This window comes from Carcharhinus amblyrhynchos, chromosome 8, assembly GCF_965287045.1.
Source record: "Carcharhinus amblyrhynchos chromosome 8, sCarAmb.v2.hapA, whole genome shotgun sequence".
Lineage (NCBI taxonomy): Eukaryota > Metazoa > Chordata > Chondrichthyes > Carcharhiniformes > Carcharhinidae > Carcharhinus > Carcharhinus amblyrhynchos.
The window spans coordinates 98493338-98521258 of NC_137331.1; the positions used below are offsets into that span (position 1 = coordinate 98493338).

The 27921-nt window shown below is 40.5% G+C and overlaps 1 protein-coding gene across 6 annotated transcripts in view; it reads left to right on the forward strand.

Annotated features, from left to right (window-relative positions):
- LOC145346806 (DNA topoisomerase 1-like) overlaps positions 1 to 27921 on the forward strand; it is a 114853-nt gene that overhangs the window by 61528 nt on the left and 25404 nt on the right. For 4 of the 6 annotated variants that reach the window (XM_080194549.1, XM_080194552.1, XM_080194550.1 and 1 more), the window contains 5 exons: positions 3404 to 3461; positions 11927 to 12093; positions 16502 to 16617; positions 21694 to 21815; positions 24314 to 24436. In XM_080194549.1, coding sequence (XP_080050675.1) covers positions 3404 to 3461; positions 11927 to 12093; positions 16502 to 16617; positions 21694 to 21815; positions 24314 to 24436 — 586 coding nt within the window. Of the gene's footprint in view, positions 1 to 3403; positions 3462 to 11926; positions 12094 to 13545; positions 13781 to 14334; positions 14472 to 16501; positions 16618 to 21693; positions 21816 to 24313; positions 24437 to 27921 lie in introns of those variants that run through there. The other 2 variants (XM_080194554.1, XM_080194555.1) reach the window with 2 other exon arrangements.

Below are 27921 nucleotides of genomic sequence, written 5' to 3' on the forward strand. Positions count from 1 at the left end.
AAACTGTATCCATGCCCTTAGAGTGATACTCTTGGTACTGGCTTGCACTGTTACCTATTCCTATAGCTCCTGCATATATGTCTGGCTTCCTGCTCCCTTCAATATAGAATATATCTCCTCTAAATTACTTGAACCAAAGCCTCCAGTGCATTGTCAGAAGGTATGATAGTAATCTTTTTGACAAAGTATTATAGCCCAGATTGACTTTTCAAAAAATTAGCCTTGCTACTCTCCTTTAAGGCACAAGCTCCTCCTATTTGGGATCTCAGGCAGATGCATTCAGCCAATGAATAACACTAGCGGCATGCAAAAGGCATTTAAAATAGCAGATGACATAAATGTGCTATCTGTCACAATGATTAATTGGTTACTTTGATTCCATGCCCGTGCTGTCAGGCATTCAAGGTAAATGCATACACGCTAGTGGTATCCCACTACCTGGCATGCTCACTGCCACATTGCACACTGCCCCCTCCCATTTACCACTTTGCCTGTGCCTGCTCGCTTATCTCGTATGAAAGGTGCAGCGCTCGCATGTCCCTGCGGACTGACTTGATAACTTGCGAGATAATTTAGTTTGTTCTTTCATGGGTATTCAAAATGATGATACAGGCTCCTTTAGAACTGATTGAACAGTGATCTGTCACATTGCATATAAATATCTCCAGATAACGTTCAGATGTCTTGAGTGAGTTGAATTTTTCAAGAGTTACCTTTTTGCATTGCTGAAATAGCACACACAAAGACCCATTTCTTGTTCTTGACTTTTTGTGTTTAACTTCAGTAAGTGGTTGCATAATTGAAGCACGTATTGACAGTTCAGCAGCTTGCATGATCCTTTGTCTGCATCTAAATTATAAATTATCTGACTCTTGTTTTTAATTTCACAAATTGGTATGAGTTTTAACTCCTGATCTGTGGTGTCAAATCAGTACTACAACCACTAGGTACTGCACTCAACTATTCTGCCACTAAATATTTGAGGAGATAGTTCTGAAAATTTTTAAGATCTAATCGAACTTCCTTTTGTGAGGTTGTATTGATGTCACACTTGACAAGGTGACTTCAGTTTTCGTTGCGAATGCATGACATGAAGTGGGAAGAAACCAAGGCAAAAGTGGAATGAAATGGTTTAGGGTGTGGTGCCTGCAGAACTTGGTTTCACACTTTGTTTCTAAGGGATGTGGGAACAAAAAGGAAAAGCGTTACTTTAATCAGCAGTGAAATAAAAGAGCAGAAGAAATTGCGTGCCATTGAGGCATCGCGAATGAAGACCATTACATCAATACAATAATTAAGAGCACAGAAATACCTAGAAAATGAACACGAGTGCCAAAAAATGAGCCCGTTGTAAGCATTAACTCTTGGAAGTGGCCACTAGCAGCAGTCATGATGTGGAGATGCTGGCATTGGACTAGGGTAAACAAAGTAAGAAGTCTGACAACACCAGGCTTTAAGTCCAACCGATTTATTTGATAGTAAACTCTCAAGCTTTCGAGGTTTACCTCTTCGTCAGGTGAATGACGAATGACTCTTCATTCACCTGACAGAGGTAAACCTCGAAAGCTTGTGAGTTTACTATCAAATAAATTGGTTGGACTTAAAACCTGGTGTTGTCAGACTTCTTACCAGCAGCAGTCCCAGAGATCAAGATCATTTGGTCGTTAGATTCGTTCCACTGGTCGGCGCAACATCGAGGGCCGAAGGGCCTGGACTGCACTGTAATGTTCCATGTTCTATGTTCAATGCTTACAGACAGACTTAATGGTTCTCCTTGCATGTCTGGATGGATAACACTCTACGGTGATGGCCTAAATGCTTTAAAGTTGGTGAAGGGCTGATGCCTCCATGCTGAAACACCCTCTGTTATTTTACCATTCATTGAAGGCCCTTCTGAATCTTGAGCCTGTCGACTGGTCTTAATTGTACAGAATCTGCCTAAATGCTAAATAAGACTCTCCTCCATGAACATCCCTGAGAGCAAAATTTTTATGAACCACAAGGGTTTCCTCTGTGCGCTCTGGTTTCCTTGCACAATCCAAAGATCTGCAGGTTAGGTTGATTGGCCATGCTAAGTTGCCCCTGACTTTCAGGGGGATTAATGGGGTAAATGAGTGGAGTTATGGGGATAGGGCTTGGACAGGATTGTTGTTGGTTCAGGCTCAATGTGCCAAATGGTGCCCTACACTGTAGGGATTCTGATTTATCAGCCTGTGCTCACTGACCTACACTTGCTTTCATTTTGATTTTAAAATTGTCATCCTTGTTTTCCAATCCTTCCATTGTCTCACCACTCTACCTCTGTAATATCTTCCAACCCCCTGATGCTTTAAGATATCTGCGTTCTTTTAATTTTGGCCTTGTGTGCATTTTAAGTGTTGTTTCACTGGTGGCCACTTCTTCAGTTCTTTAGGCTCAAAGCTCTAGAATTCCCTCTCGACACCTCACTTTCCTCCTACATAATTGTTTCTTTCTGTGGTCATGTGTCATATTTTATTTTATAATGTTCCCATAAAGTTCCCTGGAATGTTTTTTATGTTAAAGGTGCTGTCTAAACATAAGTTGTTGATTCTGTGACTCCAGACATGCTTCAGTAACTTGTGTAAGTTGTCATTCTTTCTGCTTGAACCCAGGCAAATGATTGTCAGCAATCCACTTGAATGGGGGCCTCACTGTGAATCTTTTCACTATGTGCCATTTTTGTGTAATATTCTCTCCCTCTCCCCATCTCCATTTTGAAGTTGCTACTTTCATTCTAGCTGACAATTCATAAATTTAATTCTCACGGTTCAGAACAGATGAGCTAGCGGATGACCTTGGATTGTTAAAATTGTAACTGCCTGTATGATTTTGCTTTTTATACAGAAACGTTTGCTTTTTGAGGTATTTTATCCTGCCACTCAAACGTCTCAAAGTACTACTTATACAGAATCACTCTGTGATATAGTATGATGAATGTCCAGTTGAACTTTTTGCTGCCATGTTGCTTGAGACAGGAATATTGGCCATGGCATCTTTAACACGCACCTGAAAGTTATATAAAGCTCTTCTATACCTATCTGACTTCCTCAGCGCTAGAATATCAGCCTGGAATGGGATGTGAGTTTTAAAACTTTTTATTCAGAAGGCCCAAATGCTATCAACTGAGCAATCTGACACTCCTAAATACATTTCTCCAATATGGGTCAGTAGTCGTGTTCCCTCTTAGCTGCATGACCCTGCAGCAACATGCAAGTTACCACGCAGCCCAAGTACAAGGTGGTCACTTTTAGTTGCTACTACTTTGCCACCGATTAAAAGAATTAAAGCACTTGTGCACTTAAATAATAAATCGTGCATAGCAGCAACAAATTAGAAAGTTGGTTGATGTTGTTTTAAGTTTCCTGTTCTGCTGTACTTTTAGTTCAAATGACAAACTCAAGAAACCAAAAGTGGAGGAAGCTGAAGAGAATATACCTCAGGTATGTCATCATTGGTCTCTATCTGTTACCAATCTCATTGCTTAAAGTAACTTTTACATTAGTTTGACTTCTACTCATATATATCTATAAGCAACAGACTACCATGAGTAGCCAGCAGGTCTACTATTGTATTAATTATGCAACTACTGGAATGGTAAAGGTTAACTAGATGAACTAGTTTGCCCATATTTTTTCCAATGTTAAAATGAGGTTTAGTGAGCTACAGCACCACTTGGTGTCTGACCTCCAATAATCAGTCTGTTGTTTTAATTGATCTCATCTAGTGTTACGTTTTTGGATTGCTACTTATTAGCCTCAAACTGAATAAATATAGAATTGTAGAATGAGACAGAATAGAAGAAAGCTATTTGACCCATAGTGCCTACGTTAGTTCTTTTATAGAACTAGCCAATTAATCCCACTTCCCCCAGTGCTCTGATTCTTTTGCCTTCAAATTTTTATCCAATTCTCTTTTGAAAGTTACTGTTAAGTCTGATTGCGTTCTAGATCATAATACTAACTGACACCATATTTTTAAAAAAATTCCCCATGTCATTTCTCATTTTTCATCGAATCACTTGGTTACTACTAAGCAAAAAAAAGCCGCCATTATTCTATCAAAACTACTCATATCCTTGACTAATTGTCAAACAACTGTCAAATCTGTCCTTGACCACCTCTGTCATAAGAACAACAACAACAACAGCAGCCTCTTGAGTCTCTGCACTGTTCCTCATCCCTAGGTAACATCCCAGTAAATCTCTTGTGCACCCTCTCTAAGACTGGACATCTTTCCTAAATTAAGCTCAATATTTAGGCCTAATCAATGATGTCTGAATGTTTAATTTGACTTTGTTTTGAAACTGCCATCTCAACTTGTCAACAATGTTTCTATACTTCCTAAATTGTACAATTTGTTTTCACTTTACGTATCTGCTTATTTTACCAATCTGTCTTGAGTCTTAAAGCCCCTCAAGCCTGTTGTGCCATTCAGTTCGATCAGGCTGATCTTTTAACCTGAGTTCTACTTTCCTACTTAATCCCTGTATCCTATGATTCACTGAGTCCAAAATCCTTAGAACTCAGAGTTAACTCAATTGATAATGATCTCACTTCTAAGGTTTAGCAAATGTGGATTCACATCCCACTCTAGGATTTGAGCACAAGTCAAAGCTGTCGTTTCAATGCAATACTGAGGGAGCTGCGCTGTCAGTGGCGTATTGAACCGAAAAGATACCATTGCATATTTTGAAGAAGAGCAGGGGAGTTATCCCTCTTGACCAGGCCAATTTTTATCCCTTAATCCAACTGATCATCTGATAATGTATGTATCTGATAATTTGCTGTGCAAATTGACTGCTATGTTTCCTGCTTTACAGCAATAACTATATTTGAAAACATACTTCATTGGCTGTAAAGAACTTGGAATGTCCTGCAGTTGTCAAAGTTGCTTTAAAAATACAAGTCTTATAGCTCTTAAGTGTAGAATTCCAAAGATTGACAAACTTCTGTATAAGGGATTGTTTTTCTCTTGAGCCTATACATCTCTCCCCTGTCAAACCTTCTTGGTTCTCAGATGTTTCAATGAGATCACTTCTTACACTCAACTCCAGAATATAGATCTAATCTATTTGATCTTGCTCATTCATTCAAGGTTAGTGTATCTTGGTTGTGCTGCCTCTGAAGCTAGTATATCCTTTCTTGGGTGCAGAGACCAAAAAGATGCATGGTACTCCAGGTGTAGTCTCACAGCAGCCTTGTCCAGCTGCAGCAAGAATATAGCTTTACACCCAATTCCATTGCAGCAAACCATTTGCCGCTTCAGCTGCTGTACTTGTATGTTCCATGAACAAGGACCCAAAATCACCCAAACATCAGCATTTAATTGTTTCCCACTAGTTTAAGCTACTGTTTTTCTGTTCCTCATATCAAAAGTGAATAGCTCACATTTGATATCAACTTGCTTCCTTGCCCCCTTGTTTAACCTATCTGTATCCCATTGTAGACTCCTTAGATCCTCCACCGATCGTCAAATTTTGGTATATTGCACACAGTCCCTTCATCTAAGTCACTAATGCAGATTTTAGATAGCTGAGGGCCAGCACTGCTCCACAGCCTGTCAATTTGAAAATTATTTACATAGAGCATTGCAGCGCAGTACAGGCCCTTCGGCCCTCGATGGTTCCACTGGTCGGTGCAACAATCTAATAACCCTCTAACCTAAACTATTCCAATGTTATCCATATGCCTATCCACTGACCATTTGAACGCCCTTAAAGTTGGCGCGTCCACAACTGTTGCAGGCAGGGCATTCCACGCCCTTACTACCCTCTGAGTAAAGAACCTACCTCTGACATCCACCCTATAATTACCACCCCTTAATTTAAAGCTATGTCCCCTCGTGCTAGCCACCATCCGAGGAAAAAGGCTCTCTCTGTCCACCCTATCTAACCCTCTGATCAACTTGTACCCCTCAATTAGGTAACCTTGTAACCTTCTCTCTAATGAAAACAACCTCAAGTCCCTCAGCCTTTCCTCAAGACCTTCCCACCATACCAGGCAACATCCTGGTAAACCTCCTCTGCACCCTTTCCAATGCCTCCACATCTTTCTTATAATGCGGCAACTGGAACTGTATGCAATACTCCCAAGTGCAGCCGCACCAGAGTTTTGTACAGTTGCAACATGACCTTACGGCTCCGAAATTCAATCCCTCTACCAATAAAAGCTAACACACCGTATGCCGCCTTAACAACCTTATCAACCTGGGTGCCAACTTTTAGGGAGCTATGCACATGTACACTGAGATCTCTGTGCTCGTCAGCACTACTAAAAGTCCTTCCGTTAGCTGTATATTCTGTATTTCTGTTACTCTTACCAAAGTGAATCACTTCACACTTTTCCGTATTAAACTCCATTTGCCACCTCTCAGCCCAGCTCTGCAGCTTAACTATGTCCCTCTGCAAACTGTAACATCCAAACTCACTGTCTACAACTCCTCTGACTTTGGTGTCATCAGCAAATTTACTAACCCATCCTTCTACACCCTCATCTAGGTTGTTCATAAAAATGACAAACATTGTTTGTTTTATTACAACTGTTTTCTGGCTTTTAACCAATTGTCTATCCGTGCTAGTATATTGCTTCTCTCCCACTGTTTGGGCACAAAGCGTACTCAACTTTAGTTGAGTCTGTTGTGAAGGAATTTATCAAATGCCTTCTGGAAGTCCATGTTAATCACAGCAATTTGCTCTTCCCTGTCTATTACTTGAGTTACCTTTTCAAAATGGGTAACTGGAGACCTGTTAACCCAAAATCTGCAATTTGGAAAACATTAAAATCTATTATTAAGGGAGTAATAGCAAAACATTAAAAAAATTCTGATATAATTATGCAAAATCAACATAGACATAATTTTAGTTTTTTACAACAGAAATTTATTGATTTTTGAGGCTGTGGCAAGCAGGGTTGATGGGGAAACCAGGATTTTGTATTGTATTTGGATTTCCAAAAGCCATTCAAAAGATGCCCCCGCAAAAAATTTTACCTCACAGATAAGAGCTCATGAGTGTTGGGCATGGTATATTAGCAGGGATAGAGAATTGATTAACTGGCAGTAAATAGTTGAATAAAAGTTCATTTTTAAGTTGGCAAACTGCAAGTAGCAGTGTGCACTATCAATCACTGTTGGGACTCAACTATTTACGATCTACATTAATGACTAGGAGGAAGGAATTGACTGTATTGTAGCCGGATATGTTGATGATACAAAGAAAGGTGGGAAAGCGAATTGAGAAACAAAAAATGGACCAAAAGTTGGAAGATAGGGTATAATGTGGCAAAGTACAAGATTTTGACTTTGTTGGGAAAATTAGAAGAGTAAGTTCTTATTTAAGTGCAGAGATATTGCAGAATTCTGTGGTACAGATGGATCTTCGTATCCTTGTTCATTAGTCAGAAAATTAACATGCTGGTACAGCAAGGAATAAGGAAGGCAAAGTGGAATTGAATGCAGTGTTAAAGTGGGGAAGGGTGCAGGTCATGGTGAGACTGCACCTAGAGGCCGATGTATGGCTTTGGGCTCTTGATGGATATGCTTTGGAGGTGTTTCAGAGAAGATTCACTGGATGGATTCCTAGGTTGTCTTATGAAAAAAGATTTGAGGCCAAACTTGAAGTTTAGAAGAATGAGTATTGATTTTATTAAAACAAGATGCGGAGGAGATGTTTCCCCTTATGGGGGAATCAAGAACTACAGTGCACAGTTTCAAAATAAGGGCCTTGGGTTTTTTAAAAATTCCTACTTCTCTCACCCTTTTAAAAGAGAGGGTATGCACATTCCTTCGATCAGAAGGAATTGCTCCTGAATCAAGAGGACTTTTTTTAGAATAGAATGTTTCTGCCTACTTGTTTTAAAACCCTGAGATTAAAATCCCTCTGCTACCTGCACGCGTCACAGAAAGGAGGCAGGACCCAGCTGCCATCGCATATGCCTACAATCAATTCATTTCAGGATGTAACTGATGGAAGGTTGGGGGGATTCATCTTAGTTCTAGAAACCATATAAAACTACATCCAATTCTTCAACTTGATTATGAATAGCTGAGGAGTATACATCCTATCTCTAACTCTCTGAGGAAACATACATTAGAGCAAGAAATGGCTCAGACTTTTACAGTATGAGTTTTGATTTAGAATTTTGCTGTTATGCTTTATTATCAATATTTGGAAGAGAGCTTGAAATAATATGAATGGGATTTGAGTGAATTGATGAACCGAGAAATGGCAGTATCTTTGTCAATAATTTTGGTGGGAATGGGGTTAGATGGTTTACTCATACAGTGAACAGAAGTGATAATCAAGAGAGTGACATGGTATCAGAGGAGCATAAATATCTTGAGAGAAACTTCTTATCCTCTGGAGGCTAATTCTGTGGTATGCTAATGCCCTCTGTGACAGCCTGACCCACTTCATGCTCACTGTTTCCCCTTCCCACAGCACTTTTCCATGCATGAGGGGCAGCATCTGCCCTTTCTCCTTGTCCCTTGCCATCAAAGACCCCAAATATTTCTTGATGAAATAGTGAATTCTGTAATACTTTTCAGTTTAGTGTGCTAACAATCCTGTCTTACCTACCAAAAGGGAAGACCAAAACGCAGGTAGCAAGACCCACTTTGCAGAACACTTTCTGTTCATCCTGCAAGCATGACACTGAACTTCCAGTAGCCTGTCATTTTAATCTCCACCTTGCTGTCTCTCTGACTGCTTCCCTTGGAACACTGTAGGAAGTTCAGAGTACTCTATGTAAACTATGGGAACAGTATCACACCTTTTTACTGGATATTTTACAACTTTCTCGTCTCAGCATGGGAGTTCAATAACTTTTTCCCCCCATTTTGTTTCCTTTCTCGTTACCCAGAGTTTTGCTTTCATTATAGCAGCTGTTCATCGTTGTGCTATTCACACCTACTTTAGACATTTCTTCTGTTCCTTTACTTGTCTTCTCTTGTCGCACTCTCCCAAATCACACTAGCTTTCTCCGTTTCTAATAATCGGCCTGAAATATTAACTCTGTTAGGATTTTCATCTTGGAAGTGGAAATGAGGATTTGGATGATTTTCCTGAGGTTGATTGCTCACCCATGCTAGAATTGTAGCATGGATGGGTTCTGGTCAGGACCACCATCTCGCACAACAGGCCTTAAATGGAGGTTGGGGATGCCAAGGTGGCCAGATTAAAATATGTGCCTTTCTCCCCCTCGTTTCCTGGGACATTGGCATTTCGGAAATGTGTGTAAGGCTCCTAACACACTCCCTTCCCTCATCTCCTCTGAGTATCCACAATAAGGAGAGCTCATGAGTCCTGTAATATCACTGGGAAATCTTTGGGGGATAAAATAAACAACAGTACTTCAAAATCCACTTGGGGGAAAAAAAACATTGGACAAAATTTTCCCACCTGGGACGAAGTCTCATAGCAGGACAGTTACATGGATTGTTTTCCTATGCAGAGGCTGGTGTGAATTGCACCTTATCTTCCTGACCCCCTTAATTATGCACCCAGGGGCTTTGTGACGTATTCTTTGGCAGGGTGGGTGTGATGCCATTATATCTGGGTGTTATATTGAAAAGGCATCCAACCTTACATCCCCACAATTGGAGAAACAAGATGGATCTCCAGGAGCTCTGACACTGGAGGATGGGCTTCCTCATGGTACTGAATCTGGAAGTGCCACCTGTAGATGCTTCCCCATTCACTGTTGTGGTGTTCTGTCTAGGGTCACTGATGGCCTCCATCCAGCATTCCAAGGCAATCCCAGACATTGGTTAGGTGAGTCTTGACTTCACGCTGGTTTGTTCAAGATGTCTTTTGCACCAGTGTGTTTTCCTGCTGTGTTAAGAACCTGGAGTGGGAGCAAAGAATTGAGTTGGGCCTTCATCAGCATTTCATTAGCAGAATGCAAATCAATTTCACATGAGCTCCCAGTTGGTTTCCCTGCCTGCCATGGCAGGAACAGGTGAAATATCCGGTGGGAAATCTCTGGCATAAGAATTTTGAACTTGTAGCCCATATACATTTGGGGCAGTGTTTGAAGAGTTCCTTCAATAGTTATTTGAATTGGCTATCCGCTATTGGTGAGCGGCAGCTGGTGGAGTTTAAAATTCAGTGAACAAACCTGGAATGAAAAGCTGGTGTTGGCAATAGTGACCATGAAGTCACTGTCATTTATCTGGTTCACTTGGGGAAGGAAACCTGCCATCCTTGTGATCTGAACTACATATGACTCCAGATCCACAGCAATGTGGTTGCCTCTTAAATACTCTCTGAAATGGCCTCACAAGAAACTCAGTTTGTGTTAGCTATGGTAGAAAACCTACAAAAAGAAATGTAGTCAGATGGATCACCTAGCATTGACCTAGGCACTGGAAACCAAGGGAAACCCAGACCTGCCAACCATGCAAAGTCTTCCAAACATCTGGGGAATTCTGAACTGAAGGCTGCCCTACAAGACTGGTCAAGCAACATCCTGACTTAGTTATACAATAATACCTTAGTTTCTCAGATGCCAGCACCACCTAGCTCTGATTTACCATTGCCAACACAATGGTGGCACAGCGGTACATAATCGGAAGTGATTTGCTTTGAAAATGTTCATCATGGATTCTGAATCCCATGAAGTTTAGTGGCATCAAGTCAAAAATGGGAAACGAACCTTGTTGCCACCTATTGCACCCCCCCCACACACCCACACACCCCCACCTTCTGCTGATGCTGTGTTGGAAGAAACAGTGTGGTAAGGATAAAGAAGGTACTCTGGGTAGGCTCTTCCGTGCCTATCGCTAAGAGTGGCTCGGTGGCACCAGCACTGATTGAACTGGATCAGCCCTAAAGGATGTAGTTGCTAGACTGAGTTTTCAGCAGATGTTGAGGGAATCAAAAAGAGGAAAAACCCCACTCAACCCCTCCTTGCCAATTTACTATTTATAGATGCATCTGTCCATAACAGTATTACTAAGAATGACCTTGCATGTTTCCTTGGGACCCCTAATGGCCACTGAAATGAGGTCTTATGTTCATTTCAACATATGGACACAGCAATAATGTCAATATATCCTTCTACTCATCTCCATCATGAATAATATTTGGAATAAAATTCCTGAAAGGATGGATAGAACCAGATGCAAAAGGGATTAGGAAAATAAGAATATATAGAACTATGGGGAAAGAGCAGGGAGTGCGACTAATTGAATTATTCTGTGAAGGAGCTAACACAGGCATGATGGGTTAAATAACTGCCTTCTATCCTGTAGCATGTGCCAGAATAATGAGTAGGGTTTTTAAATTTTCCTATGTAGCAAAGTAGGCTAGAATCTTGTGGGTCTTGGCCGCCAGCTGAAGAACATCAGGACCCCCTTCTTTTCAGGAAGGTCCACCACATCTTTGCCACTCAGGCACTTGCAGGTTTTTAATCGATAGTTTCATGGTCATGATTATTGAGACTAGTTTTATATTCCAAATTTATTAATTGAATTTAAATTCCACTTGCTGTGGTAGAATTTGAACCCATGTCCTTAGGGTATTAGCTTGGATCCCTGGATCACTAGTTCAGTGATAGTGCCATCATTTCCCCAATCTATATTGTTAATCTTTGGTTTACACAAGTAAAGAACGTGCAGAAATAAGAAAATGAATGAATTATATGCTGATTTTATTTTGAGTACATTTTGGAAAAATCTGGTAGTTTTACCAGATTTGCTGCAGCCTTTACAATAAAGTATAATGTTCTTAATATCCAGGACATACGTGGCAGTGTTTGTTCTTGCTCTTTCCTTATGGAAAAGGAAAAAGAAACTTCACTAAATTGGATAGTAATATTTTCGTTTTGATCTGTTTTTTGGTATTCTTGAATATGATGTACAACAGTGAGCTTAACAAGAAGTTTGTATTTTTTAATTTTCAAAACAGACATCATTTGCATGCAAGGCAGCAAAAAGAAGTTCAGAGGAGCTGCAAAAAGTGAAGATCACAAGCCAAGAAAAGGAGAGTAAGCAGAAATTGAAGAAAGAGGAAAAAAGCAAGACCCAATTGAGAGAAGAGGAAGAGAAGAAAAAAGAAGCAGAAAAATGGAAATGGTGAGATTGTTTGGTTTGGACTGGGGCAAAGGATTGTCAAGTTCCATATTTTTTCTTAAATTCATGTTACTTTCGACCCCATCTCCACTTTTTTGTACAATATCTATATGCAGGGTCTCAAAAAATAAATGGGATTGGTGAGCAAAGCTGAGCTTGCTTGGCAATGTATTGAGAGGAGTATTTTAATATGTGAGCATTCTAATAAGCTAGTTTTTCTCTTTTAAAATGAGGGATAAAAAAAGAACAACATAAAATCTCCAGCCTTTCTCACTCCTCTGCCCATATCCCTAATTGGCCACTAAACACTTCCTGTTAAATTTGTAGTTTAAAGACATAAGAAATAGGAGCAGGGTAGGCCATTTACCCCCAAAGCTGCTCCGCCATTCAATAAAATCCTGGCTGATCTGATTGTGGTCTCAGTTCCTCCTTCCTGTCTGCTTCTGCCCTGCCCCAGGACCTCTGATTCTTTTTTACATTGAGTCCTACATGAAAATATACATCCATGCAGTCCCTTTCCTGATCGTAGAATGTCCCCAAGCATTCGTTTAAAAAAAAGTTACTACTTAAAATAGAAAATGCAATAGCCAATTTGCATCAATATTTCACAAATAGAGCAAAATAAATTTTTTGCAGTGCATCTTGTAGATGGTATATATGGCTGTCACAGTTCATCAGTGGTGGAGGAATTGAGTGTTTGTGTAAGGGATAGCAATCGAGCTGGTTGCTTTGTCCTGGATGGTGTCAAGCTTCTTGAGTGTTGTTGGAGTTGGACTAATCCAGGCAAGTGGAGGATATCCCATACATTCCTGAGTTGTGTCTTTTGGGGCTCAGGAAGCGAGTTAACATGTAGGATTCCTTGCTCTTAAACTTGTTCTGGTAGCCATAGTATTATGTGGCTAGCGTCGTTCAGTTTCTGGTCAATGGTAACCCCAGGATGTTGAGGGTGGGGGATTCTGCAATAGTACGTCTTTGACTATCAAGGGGCTGCTACTTCAAGGCTGACGTATCCTATTCTACTAATTTGTAGAAACATTTATTAAATTCTTTCAATAAGCTTCAGCTTTACCGAGAAATTCATTTAACGCCATTATGCATTAATTATTTTCAAGCAGATATTGCATTTGTCAAAACTAAGTTTCAGAAACTGTCAATGTGAGTTTGTAAAGGAATAAGAATTCTAAAATGACTCAATGAACCTCATTGTCAGTGAGTTGAAAAGTATTTTTTCTCTACTTTTGAAAATGCTGTCTAATAAATGAGGCTATTTATTCCCTCCCCTGTTATCCTGATTTTTTTTTTCCCCTCTGTTTACTTTCACAAATAAAAACTGAGAATCTTGCTAGGAACTAAATAACGCTTATTCTAATCTTAAGATCAGTCACATTATGCAGAAGTTTGTTGTCGGTGGGAAGGAAAAAATAGCAGGACCACAGGAAGTGTCACCAGGTTGAAAGTTCAAAATGAAGCAGTAATGAGTGCAAATGGAGCAAGTGTTTTGTATCGGGGCATTTTTAACATGTTTTAAAGCAAGCTAAACTCTGGCAGTGTGTTTTGTTATGTTCAGATGTGTGGCTACTGTGACAGAAGTAGCTTTTAGTAATTTCAACATAAAACACATCAATTTATTTATTAGGACTTTAAGATGCACGGTTTTGGATGTTCAGAGAGCAAAGTTTGCAGGAAAGAGGTAGGTTACAATCTTCAGTTCTGTAGTCAGGTGAAATAAAATGGGAATATCTTCAAAGTTTTAAATTTATTTACTGGTTAAGCCTTAATGTACCATTCTTTCACCCAGCCCTGAGACCATATGCATGTTAGGCTTACTGGTTTTATCTTGTGTGTGCGATAATTGATTGGAAATAGATAAATGATAAGGTGGGGAAGTGTGGTCAGTTTGTCCGTGTTATTGAAAGTGAGGCTTTAAAAACTTGAATTTTTAATCAAGAGTTGCTGAAAATAGTGAAAGCACCTATAGTCCTCTATTGACATTGTAGTGCTCTAAGACAGCAGGATTCCAGTTTCCATTAGAACAGTAATTGAACCACTGTCAACTTTGTTTTTCCAGAAAACTGGTCATAGTAGCATTGGCGGATGATTGAAGTTTGTATACAGGCTTGTTTAAAAAAAATTAAGGAAGTTATAGGAAGGGAATAGAGACACTGCAATTTGTTCTCCTTCAAACAGCAAAGGTTAGAGCAGTGTTTTTCAAACTTTCTTCTCCCAGATTCACTTAGCTTTAATATAACAGGTGAGCTGCTTGGTCCCCTCAATCTCACTCTAATCAGGTTCACAGGATGAGCGAGCAATGTGCAGAATTCAACCAGTTTCTTTGTGCTGTCTTCACCTTTTGTGAGAATGGAAAATCTCACCTCACCCATGTAAGTTGTCATGAAGGGCAATTTCAGCAAAACACTTGTTTTACTCAACGCTGAATACTGCTGGGAGATGCTATTTCAGAATGATAACCTCATGGACTTGTGTTTTTAACATGCCCCCTCAGGTCAGGTGCAGCAGCTCAGTCTTATTTGGAGTTGGCTATAAGTTAGTAACTGACACTAGGCTCTCAAACTCAGATTTATCATCCACCACTTTTTCAAAATCTGAAACTTCTCTGGAAAGTCGTGACAAAAATTGTTACAGTGTAGCCACTTGTGACTGAATAAGGCTTTTTACTCTCACTTGCCAGACTTTCAGTGACATTCAGAAAGCATTTATTTGTTCCCAGTGCTGAAAGCAGTCATAATCATTTCCTTGAAATTTTAGGTTCAGTATGCTTCACATCCAACTTCCATCATCAATCAGCCAGAGGGGACAATTTGTTAGGAAGGAAAGTATGGATTTCGTACCTCCGTTTGGAATCTCCCACAATTGCCTTGTTAATCCCCTTCAAAACATTTCATCTCACTTGAAGGTTAAATTCCATTTGTAACTTCTCTGCCCATCTATATCATCCTATAATTTGAGGCTCACTTCCTCACTACCACACCACCAATTTTCATGTCATCTGTGGACATATTGATCATACCTCCTACTTTCATGTCTAGAGCATTAATGTATACTGTAAGCAGCAAAGGACAAAGCACTAATCCCTGGGATACACCACTAGACACAAGCTAACCATCTCAAAAACTTTTGACCATCACCCTCCACCTGCTGTTGAGCCCATTTTAGACCCAATTTGCTCAATAGTTCTGGACCCTCTGGTCTTTAACCATCTTGAGCAGTCTCCCATGTGGGACCTTGTCAAAAGCCATATTGAAGTCTACACATTAACTGCATCACTCGTATCTACACACCTAGTCACCACCTTGCAAAATTCAATCAAAATTGGTAGACGTGATCGCTCCCTGCTAAAGCTATGATGATTCTCCCTGATTAACTCTGTCCCTCAGAATTTTTTCCAATAATTTCCATACCACTGATACTCAACTCATTGGCCTGTAATTACCTGGCTTATCCCTACTTCCCTTCTTGAATAATAGTATTATATTCGTTGCCCTCCAGTCTTCAGACACCTCCCATGTGGCTAGAGAGGATGTGAAAATTAGTGTCCGAGCCCCTGCAATCTCCTCTCTCTTGCCTTACACAGCAGCCTGGGATACATCTTGTCCGAGCCTGGGGATTTATCCACATATAAGCCCACTAATACTGCTGGCACCTTCCTTCCTCCCTCCCTCCCTCCCAATGCTAATTTATTTAATTATATTACAATCCCCTGATTTATGTACCTACATCATCCTCCTTCATAGTGAATACATGCAAAAAAACTAATTTAAAATTCTGTGCGTCTTCCAGCTCCACACAGATTTCCACTTTGGTTCTTTATGGACTCTACTCTCCTGATTATTTTCTTGCCCTTAAGCACTACTAAAACACCTTTGGATTTTGCTTTATTTTGCCTGCCAGTATTTTTGTTTGCTCCCTCTTCGCTCTCCTAATTTCTCTATTGTTAGGGCTGTTTTGAACTCCCTGTATCTACCATAGGCCCCCCTTTTTTACATTACCCAATCCTGTATATCTCTCATCATGAGCCCTCTGGATTTGTTGGTCCCAATCTTTACCGGTAAAGGGTGGGACTGATGTGTTCACTGAAGTTGTACACTGGCACTTTGAGGATGTGAAGGAAATTGCTTGAGAGTCCAGAGTGAATTTAAGCATCTTTGTGGCTGGAGAAACTAGGATGCATGTCCCAACAGTTTACAGGGATCAAACGTGTGATTTTCTTGATGCCATTTGCAATAGTGAAGGCATCGACTCCTGTGAACTTTCTAGATAAAATTATTGTAAAATAACTGCCCAGTGCTGTGTGAATGATGCATTTAATATAAAGAATGAAGCAGTAGTAACAAGTAGCTTCTCTGGTTCATTACAAAATATTCACTTAACTTTTTTTATTCCATGTTATCAGGTGGGAGGAGGAGCACTATGAGGATGGTGTAAAGTGGATGTTTCTAGAACACCATGGCCCATTGTTTGCACCTGACTATGAGCCACTTCCTCCTGGTATTAATTTCTATTACGATGGTGAGTACCAATGTTGACAGTCATTTTTAATGTGCCAATAGGGAAATTATCAATAAAAGATTCATTTTTAATATTGTATTTTGCACATTAAGCTAACTAGATATTTAGCGTGTATATTAAAATGTTATAGTGACATAGGAGATATTTTTCTGTAGATTTCTGCAGTTCCTGTAATGAGTTACACTCCCTCAGTCATTTCAAATGCTCAGGGTTTTTAAGTAGGAAGCTGATAAGATGCATAGTAAAGAACAAATTCAGATTCCAAAGAGTTGCACCTCAAATAACTTTGAGCACCATAACAGCTTTGACTGGATGCTATGAAATTGCTCAGTTGTGGGATAAAGGATAAACTACCTGCACTCCTCCTCTTTCTTCCTTTCTGATTGCTAAAATGAATTGCATGTTATTTAAACGGAAGTTTTGTTCTGTAATGAACTTGTTTGTAATATGTCAAATTTACAACAAATATATAAACAGGAAAGAAGTAAATCTTTCTCTCCTGCTAAATATAAAGGATGTGGTATTCTATCAAATTTCTTTGTTACAAATATTACTTTTAATTTACATGAATGCCTTACTCGTTGTTTCTAAGTGTTGTGAACCTAACAATAGGTCCATATCGGCGGCACAGTTTGAGTTGTAGAATGGAACCATGCAGACCAGGGAAGTCCCTGATTCAAAGGACCATATAAAATTACAGCTCAAAAGCAGGCCTTTTTGGCCCTTGTCTGTGCTGAACCATTTTTGCCTAGTCCCACTGACCTGCACTTGGACCATATCCCTCCATACTGCGCTCATCCGTGAACCCGTGCAAGTTTTTCTTAAATGTTAAAAGTGACCTGGCATTTACCACTTTATCCGGCAGTTCATTCCACATTCCCACCACTCTCTGCGTGAAGAAGCCCCCCCCTAATATTCCCTTTAAACTTTTCTCCTTTCACCCTTAACCCATGCCCTCTGGTTTTTTTTTCCCCTAGCCTCAGTGGAAAAAGCATGCTTGCATTCACTCTATCTACACCCATCAAAATCTTGTGCATCTCTATCAAATCTCCTGTCAAAGAACAAAGAAAATTACAGCACAGGCCCTCCAAGCCTGTACAGACCATGCTACCTGTCTGAACTAAAACTCCCTACCCTTCCGGCGACCATATCCCTCCATTCCCATGCTATTCATATATTTGTCAAGACTCCGCTTTAAAAGTCATTATCACATCTTTTCCTACTACCTCTCCTGGCAGTGAGTTCCAGGCATCTACCACCCTATATGTTCTAAAAAAAAAAATTGCCTTGTACATTTCCTTTAAGCCTTGCCTAACGTACCTTAAACCTATGCCCCCTAATAATTGACTTCCACCCTGGGGAAAAAGCTTCTGACTATGCCCCTGATAATCTTGTAGACTTCTATCAGGTCATCCCTCCATGTCGTGATTCCAGTGACAACAAACCAAGTTTCTCCAACTTCTCATAGCTAATGCCCTCCTTACCAAGCAACATACAAGTAAATCTGTTCTGGACCCTATCCTTCTGGTAATGTGGTGATCGGAATTGAACACTGTTCTAAGTGTGGCCTAACTAATGTTCTATAAAGCTGCAACATGGCTTGCCAATTTTTAAACTCAATACCCGGCCAACGAAGGCAAGTATGCCGTAAGGCTTCTTGACTACCATCTCCACCTGTGTTGCCACTTTCAGTGAACTGTGTACCTGTACATCCAGATCCTTCTGCCTATCAATACTGTTAAAGGCTCTGCCATTTACAGTATATTTCTCACTTGTATTAGACCTTCCAAAATGAATTACCCCAAATTGGATTAAACTCAATCTGCCAACTCTCCACCCAAATCTCCAACCAATCTATATCCTGCTCTATCCTCTGCTGGTCCTCGTTGCTATCTGCATTTCCACAAACCTTATCATCTGTCCGTAAGCTTAGTAATCAAACCAGTTATGTTTTCCTCCAAATCACTTATATATAACAAACAGCAAAGGTCCTGGCACTGATCCCTGAGGGATGCCACCAGTCATTGCCCTCCATTCAGAAATACACCCTTCCACTGCTACCCTCTGCGTTCTGTGACCAAACCAGTTCTGTGTCTATCTTGCCAATTCATCGCTGATCCTGTGACTTCACGTTCTGCACCAGTCTGCCATGAGGGATCTTGTCAAAGGCCTTACTGAAGTCCATGTAGACAACATCCACTGCCCTACCCTCATCAATCACCTTTGTCACTTCCTCGAAAAACTCGATCAAGTTAATGAGACATGACCTCCTCTTCACAAAACCATGTTGCTGCTCAGTAAAAAGCCCACATTTCCAAGTGGAAATAAATCCTGTTTTGAAGAATTCTCTCCAATAATTTCCCTACCACTGACGTAAGGCTCACTGGCCTGTAATTACCTGGATTATCCTTGCTACTGCTCTTAAACAAACGAACAACATTGGTTATTCTCAATCCTTCGGCACCTCCGCTGTAGCCTGCGAGGGTACAACAATTTCTTTCAAGGCCTCAGCAATTTCCTTCCTTGCCTCTGTCAATATTCTGGGCTATATCCCATCAGGCCCTAGTGACTTGTCTACCTTTTAATGTTTTTCAAGACCCCCAATACCTCCTTTCTGATCTCAACATGACCCAAACTATCGATATGCCCTTTCCCAGACTCATCATCCGCCAGGTGAATGCTGACGCAAAGTACTCATTTAGTACCTTTCCACTGGTTCCACACATAGATTCCCTCCCTTGTCCTTGAGTGAGCAATGTAATGCTAGATGCATTTGGGTTATCTCAGTGTTAGTACCCCAACTCAAGACATGTGCTTTTGAATGAGATTCATAGATTGATCCTCATTTCAGTCAGGGCGGTGTTTATATCATTGGATGGTGTTGAAAGTGAAACTTTTTCTTACATCACTGGATCCTCAGTGGATTTTAACGTTAATAAGTGAGCAGATTTAACAGGACATGACTGACCAAATTGGAGATCTCCTAGCTGGTTGAGACCAGAGTGCACAGGTATGAATGCAGGATTCATTCTCTGAGCAGATGTTCAGATGACACAGAATGGCTTTGAGGACTAGGAGAGATGAGTCCATAATATCACACAACTTTAATTGTCAACAGGTTCAAGGAAGAGTAAAGACTCACAGGCATGTCTTCCTTCCTCACCCTCATACTATCCCTCAGCAGCCCACTGGGCTTCCTAAACAATCTGCATCTCCATATTCTGAAGAGCTCTAACTCTTCAGTTCACTCTGTCTGGCAAGGGCCAATTACTTTGAATAGCTAGACTATGAAGGGCACAACACACTCATCAAACAGGAAACTCTCTCCAGAGTGTGTTATAGTCAGCTACCTGAGCAATCCAAGCATCTGAAATGCATTTTCAGAAGACCTATGGTCTGCTGTACAAGTGGAGCTCTGTGCAGCATTATACCTCTCCTAAGCAGGAAGGTGAAGCACTGGAGTCATCAGCCAGTGTCCCCAAGGAACCGTCCCTGCAGACATTCTGGCCCCTCGGAGATCCCAAGCATCTGAGTGGCTGAGGATGTAAGAGCCTTGGCAACTCTTGGGGTACTGTGCACATGTGCAGGGTGTGTTTGCGATGGTCACACGTTAGCCGCACTTTAATGGCAAGGGCTACCATTCCATTAATAAACATTACGGGTTTCTACCATGGAGACAGTATAGCAACGTGGTGTAGTCTATTACACCCTGAACTTTTGGGAAGCCTGAGCTGGCTGCAAAGCCAAAGAGTCTTTGAGTCTGTATCTTCATCCAAAGCAAACCTAACATAATGAAGGACCTTCTGTAAAGGGCATTAGTATCCTCCTTTATGCATCAATGTGTTGCAAACTGAGAGATGCCTGACAGGTTCAGATCCTTGGAAGGATCCAGAGACAAAGAAATTTAGTGCAACACGTCACCTTCAAAGAGCTATTGGCAGCAGGGAGGTTTCCAAACCTATATGGCATCAGGCCTTCATAATGCAACACGTGATGCGTGAGGTCTTTGGCTAATGCAGGTGTGCTCAGCACTGCCTCTTGTTCATTTGTAACTAGGATACTCCAACAGCAAACTCTTCACGTAGCAGTCGCCTTCCTCTGTTTGAATCTCTCCTCCTCACCCTCCTGTTCATGCTGTAGCTCCCCTTGGCTATAACTCCAGGTTATGCTTTTTGCTGACACCTCCCAGTCCTTTGCCACCTCCATTGAATGAGGACTCTGAGAAACATTGCATTGAGCCCTGATCTCATGAGCATTGAAAGTACTGCACTTGAACTGTCAGAGACCTGGGTTCAATTCCAGCTTTGGCTGACAGTCTGTTAGGAGTTTGCACTTGTTGGTCTGTATTTTGTGCTGCAGTCCATAGGTAGGGCTTTAGCTGAGAAACTGTCAGCCTACTGAGATTTTCAACCTGAACTAAGCTCACCTTATTTTGAAAACATAACACATAGCTAAATAAATCTTTAAAGATCACTTGCTGAAAAACCATGACATCATATTCCTCACACCAGCTAAACTGATAATGTTTGCCAATTGAAGTTGGGCTGGTAATTCTAAATTCACTTGCTATTGTAGCTCAGAATGAGCAGATTCTTTCAACTAATCTATATGGATGAGGTTGCAAGAGCCATGTTCTAATTACTTCTGGTCCTTTATCTTTTTGAATTATTAGTTAGAAATTATGCTTGGAAGTTATTTGAAGTTAACTAAAGAGCCAAGTATTGTGGATGTTAGAAATCTGAAATAAAAACAAAATATTCAAAATACTCAGGAGTCCTGGAGTATTTGGAGAGAAAGAAAGAGTTCCAGTCAGTGACCTTTCATCATAAACAGTAACTCTTGTTTCTCTCTGTTTGCTTGAGTATTTCTAGCATCTTGTTTTTATTTCAACTTTTTGAAACTAGTTTTAGTGCTAGCAAATAACTTTTTTTCCTTTTTCTGACAATGGAAATGCACTGTTAACCCAGCATTTCCCAGTTGCATTTCTGTATGCATTTCAACAGTTAGCATGTAGTAAGTTATCTTTGCCTCTCCACATTTGATGGCCTGTTTTGTAAATTAGCTTTGTTTATGTAGGTAATCCGATGGCATTGAGCCCTGCAGCAGAGGAAGTCGCCACTTTCTATGCCAAAATGCTGGATCATGAGTACACTACAAAGGAAGTCTTCAGACAAAACTACTTTCATGACTGGCAGAAGGTGTGTGCTACTTGTGTATGCTACTTTTTTAATTGAGAAACCTAGATGAAGGGTCAAATCCAAAGCTGAAGAGCAGATTACAAGATGGTGACAATCTTACTAAATATCGATTAGGTGATGTAGAGCACAGTCTTTCAATCCACGAGCATAAAGTCCGAGGGAGACAAAGATGTTTACAGTTTTGAGTCCTGAAGAAAAATTTGGTTCCATAATTTTAAAATTCATTGACAATAGTTTCCTTTAAAGTATCAGCATTTTTGTTTGATCAGGATGAACATAAGAAAGAGGAGCAGGAGTAGGCCATCTAACCTCTTGAGCCTGCCCCGCCATTCAATAAGATCATGGCTGATCTGATAGTGGTTCAGTTCCACTTACCTGCCTGCTCCCCATAACCTTTAATTCCCTTATTGGTCAGAAATCTATCTACCTGTGACTTAAACACGTTTAACATGGTAGTCTTCACTGCTTCAATGGGCAGAGAATTCCAAAGACTCACTACCCTCTGGGAGAAGAAATTCCTCCTCAACTCTGTTCTAAATTGATTCCCCCTTATTTTGAGGCTGTGCCCTCTAGTTCTTGTTTCCTTTCTAAGTGGGAATAATCTCTCTGCCTCTACTTTGTCTAGCCCCTACCCTGTCTAACCCCTGTCTAGGATGAATGTATTTGATCAGAAAAGCGCAAGTGTGACTTCAAACCTGGAAAATCCTATTAAGTCTGTCAGCATCAGTAAAAAGAAAAAGTTACTATTACAGATTTAGAAACTTAAGAGGAGTCATGCACAGTTCCATTTATAACCTGTCTTTACTGCTGCAGGTGTTAGTCCCAAGTTATGTGGTTTTTTTGTTTTGCCTTTCCTTAAAGATTCCAGTGTTGCTGGTGGAGAAACTAATCACAATGGTTTGGGAATAACAATTGAGCAGACTTACTGGTCTGTGTGTTTGTCATTTTAATATGTTTCTATTCCACAAATGGTGTTTGCCATATTATGAAATTCTTGTGCAATTCAGCTACTGAGTTTGCCTGTTTATAATAATAACTGCACTTCAAAAGTAATTATTGATTTTATAAGGTGCTATGCACATGCATGTTACAACTTTCTGTCCATCATGTTTGGATGTGGGTATGCTGGCGTTGGACTGGCGTAAACACAGTAAAAAATCTGACAACACCAGGTTTTAGTCCAACCGATTTATTTGATAATAGACTCACAAGCTTTCGGGGTTAGTCCCTTCGTCAGGTGAATGGAGAGTTCTGGCCTCAGACAGAGCATATAAAGCACAGACAGTTTAGAGATTACTGATTAGAATGCGAATCCTTACACCTAACCTGCTGTTCAAGACCTGAAGTGGCTGACAATGTGAGTGGAAGGAGCACTGATCACAGGTTAAAGAGATGTGTATTGTCTCCAGACAGTACAGTAAGTGAGGTTTTGCAAACCCAGGCAAGTCACGGGGGTTACAGATAGTGCGACATGAACCCAAGATCCCTGTTGAGACCGTCCTCATGTGTGCGGAACTTGGCTATCAGTCTCTGTTCAGCGACTCTGCGCTGTCGTGTGTCGTGAAGGCCGCCTTGGAGAATGCTTACCCGAAGGTCAGAGGCTGAATGCCCGTGACCACTGAAGTGTTCGCCAACAGGAAGGGAACAGTCTTGCCTGGTGATTGTCGAGCGATGTTCATTCATCCGTTGTCGTAGCGTCTGCGTGGTCTCCCCAATGTACCATGCTTCGGGACATCCTTTCTTGCAACGTATCAGGTAGACAATGTTGGCCGAGTTGCAAGAGTATTTACCATGTACCTGGTGGATGGTATTCTCACTTATGATGATGGTATCCATGTCGATGATCCGGCATGTCTTGCAGAGGTTGCTGTGGCAGGGTTGTGTGGTATTGTGGTCACTGTTCTCCTGAAGGCTGGGTAGTTTGCTGCGAACAATGGTCTGTTTTGAGGTTGTGTGGTTGTCTGAAAGCAAGAAGTGGGGGTGTGGGGATGGCCCTGGCGAGATGTTCGTCTTCATCAATGATATGTTGAAGACTCCGGAGAAGATGTCGTAGCTTCTCCGCTCCGGGGAAGTACTGGACGACGAAGGGTACTCTGTCCACTGTGTCCCGTGTTTGCCTTCTGAGGAGATCGGTGCGGTTTTTCGCTGTGGCGCATCGGAACTGCCTCTTCCAGTCTTGAACAGCAGGTTAGGTGTAAGGATTCGCATTCTAATCAGTAATCTCTAAACTGTCTGTGCTTTATATGCTCTGTCTGAGGCCAGAACTCTCCATTCACCTGACGAAGGGACTAACCCCGAAAGCTTGTGAGTCTATTATCAAATAAATCGGTTGGACTAAAACCTGGTGTTGTCAGACTTTTTACTGTCATCATGTTTGGTACAGTTTTGCATAAGTTCTGATGCTTTTGAAACTGAAAGTTTGTAAGCTGCTCAGAATGGTAAATTCTATTACTGTAAATGGAACCCATTCACTGCTGTGGCTTTCCCCTCGAGTACAGGAAATGACCAAGGAAGAAAGAACGATAATCACCGACCTAAGTAAATGTGATTTCTCACAACTTCATAAATACTTCACTGAAAAAGCAGAGGCCAGGAAAGCTTTGCCCAGGGAAGAGAAACAGGTGAGAAAATATTTTAAATGGAAGATTATTTTTCACTGTCTCTGCTGAGAGTTCCCTCTGGGTGCTCTGGTTTCCTCCTACAGCCTGAAAGACATGCTGATTAGATGCAGTGACCCGAACAGGTGCTGGAGTGTGGCGACTAGGGCAATTTCACAGTAACTCCATTGCAGTGTCGGTGTAAGCCTTGATTGTAACTAAACTCAACTTTAATTTTGATAATGCTTAGATATAATCTAACAGGTTTTGACACCTCACCCAAATAACCATTCTTCACTTGTAAGTGAAGTCTACATAGTGAATGCAGGCAAGCTATTCAAGCAGGCAGTTAAGCCCAAATATTTCCCTTTAGATATGGAAATTGTACAATGGAGTTGGAGGTAAACCACCTTTGCTCAGGAAGGGAGAGAAAGTTAAAATGAGTAATGAGACCAGTCGCTCTGGCATCAGTTGTTTGTTATGGGGAAAATGCGTTTGTAAGACTTGGTACATCAAAAATCCAGCCATTTTGCCCATCATTACGGACCTGTATGAAGATTTAGCTTCCTACTTTCATAATAGTGCGAGGGATTATTGATCAGCCAACACCGTGTATTAAAAGTAAAGCCACGTAGTCCCAGAAGACCACAGGCTGCTCTCCCTTTTGAGGGAGAAAGCTGACTGGTGGTGATTTTAACCTGAGGATCACCTCAGGACAAGGTTTCACAACTTCATGAATAACGTCAGGTACGGGAATTGAACCCATGCTGTTGGCATTGCTTCGCATCACAAACCAGCTGTCACGCTAACTGAGCTAACCAATGCCCGCTGCATTAATAAGACCCATGGGATAACCTGGCATGTGAAACTGGATTTCCTTCAATTTTAGTACCAGATAGTTGTATAATGGATAAATGTTTTTGCTTAGATTAGCAAAGAAAAATCTACTTGTACTCCATCCTAATAAACTAAGGTTTTGGTTTGTTAACATTAGTACTCCTATACATAAATCAGATGCCCTGAAGCATATTATGTTTCCAGTCAAGTGGTATAATTTATAACAACGTGGAATTGAACCAAACACACCAGATGTGTTGTGTTCTCTACCTAGTTAGTGTGTCAAGTGCATGCAATAGCAGGGAGCGTATAATTGGTCTCAGCACCCCTAGTGTCGGGAAAACAAATTAATGCACCTTGCTCACTCCTGATACATTTGCAGCAAAAATCATTTAATAGTAATAGTGAACTTGGAAAATAAAGGATTGGCCTTGACACTGAGTTAATAGGCTGACACCATTCATTGTCAAGTTCGTATTTAAGGAATGACTACTTGGCTGAGGTGCCAATAGGCTGTTATTGCCTGTGGGTCTTTCTATACCCCTCTCGTAAGTGATGGGCAGAGTATGAGTAAGTTAGACAACAAATACAATGAAATTAAGCTAAAATTTAATTCAACTTAGAGTCATATAAGGAATTGATTAGGAGGTCTCAAGATAGAAATTGAGACTTTGTTGGAAGAATTTCCTAACAGTAATACATTTGTCTTCAGCTTGAATTTGTGCCCCTTTTCCTGTTGAAATTTGTCTTGAAATAGTGTTCTAGATTTAAATGATCCCATCAGCTCTTTGCTGATGTTAAAATGTAACCATTGTTTGGATGCCAGTGAACTAGTTTTTCTGGAAATACAATTTGGGCCTGTGGGCCCAGTATCATCCTTGACATGTACTAGTCTCATACATATTAATAACTATATCATAAAACACAAATGCTAGAAAAGTCTAAAGCCCAGGCAGCATCCTGGAAATTGTAAGTGCTTTTGTGGAAATTGCTGATGCTTTGATCATCATCCCTCAAAACATTCAATTCTGAAATTATCCTCTTGGTTTAAAAAAATGTCACTCTACTATCTAAAAGTTGGGAAAGGAATTACAGACCTTAGTTAGATTTTAGACTAATAATCTGTTAAATCAGAGGGCCTGATCCTTGGGTAAATAGAGTAAATTCCAGTCTTTTGCAACTTTGTGTTTCATATACCATTGTACACCATATAGTGTGAGCAATGTTCACTTATCTATGTTTGAATTTTGCAAAAGATCTTTTATTTTACAAATGCACAAATTAGATTTGAGTCTCAATATAATTTTATTGTAGGTCATCAGATTTTGGGAGAACCAATAAAGATGAGTTTAAATAATCAATTTGAGAATAGGAATAGACTGGATATCAAGTGATTTGTCTTGTCTTTTCTGAGTAGTGAAACTCTGCAATAGAATGCAGACTGGTGTAGTAGGTGCTCTTGAATATTTTCAATTGGAACTGGATTAGTTCCTGCTGAGGACCGAAACCACACAACACAATAGAATGCAAGTGTCTTTGTGGCCCTTGATTCATATGATCTCTCTGAATTGGTTTTAGTGACCTGGGGGGCCTAAAAAATTTTCCAGGGCATATTTTATCCCTTGTTAACCCTGGGTTTTCTCTTTTTCATTGACTGTGATTTTTAAGTAAATTTAAAATAAAACTGCCAGTGCTGGAAATTGAAAACAAATAGCAGAATGGTGGAGTGTACACAGCAGATCCAACACCTTCAGTGAAGAGAAGCACAAGTTACTGTAGAGTATGTCACTACTCAAACCAATATTGCCTTCGCATAACTGGAACCGATGTAATTGAATTCCATTTAAAACCATGTTCCTCCTTCACAATTTCTCCGTTTGTCAAGTTTTGCAGGAATGTACCTCGCTAAATATTTTTAAGACGCGGGTTGATGGGTTTTTGATAAGAGAGGGGATTAAGGGTTATGGGGAGAGGGCGGGAATGTGGAACTGAGCCACGACAGATCAGCCATGATCTTATTGAATGGCGGGGCAGGCTCGAAGGGCTAGATGGCCTACTTCTGCTCCTATTTCTTATGTTCTTATGTAACCCCCACATATGGCAGGTCCTTTCTGTATGAACTAGTCCAAGTCAGCAAGGAGTTGTAATGATAAATCATATCTGCTCAATATTAAAATTTTTGAGGAGTTTGCTATTGTGGTAGTAAAGGAAATGCCTATGGATGTTGTTTATTTGGACTTGCAAATGGCATTTACTAAGATATGAACAAAAATAAAAAGTGTATGGAATTGGAGTTAACTTATTGATGTACGTAAGAAATTTTGTCAGGAGGTAGGAGACAGATTAAGATTATAACGGGTATATACTCCAGTTGTCATAACATTATTAGTGGTGTCATCCACAACTCTATATAATGGAACTGACTTGGATGAAGGAAGAAAGCCATTTCTGCTATTGACAAATCAAAAATGACACTGGACGAAGTGTAGATGGGAGCAGAAAGTTGTAAAGGAACACCAGTGAATTAAAGTTAACAGGCGACACTGTTGTAGATGGAGTTTAATATGGAAAGGCGTGAGGTCAAACACGTTAGATTCATGATTGATCAAAGTGTTTTCTGAAGTGAGAAATTAGCAACTGGATGAGCCAAAAGGTTTCACGGTCCATGGACA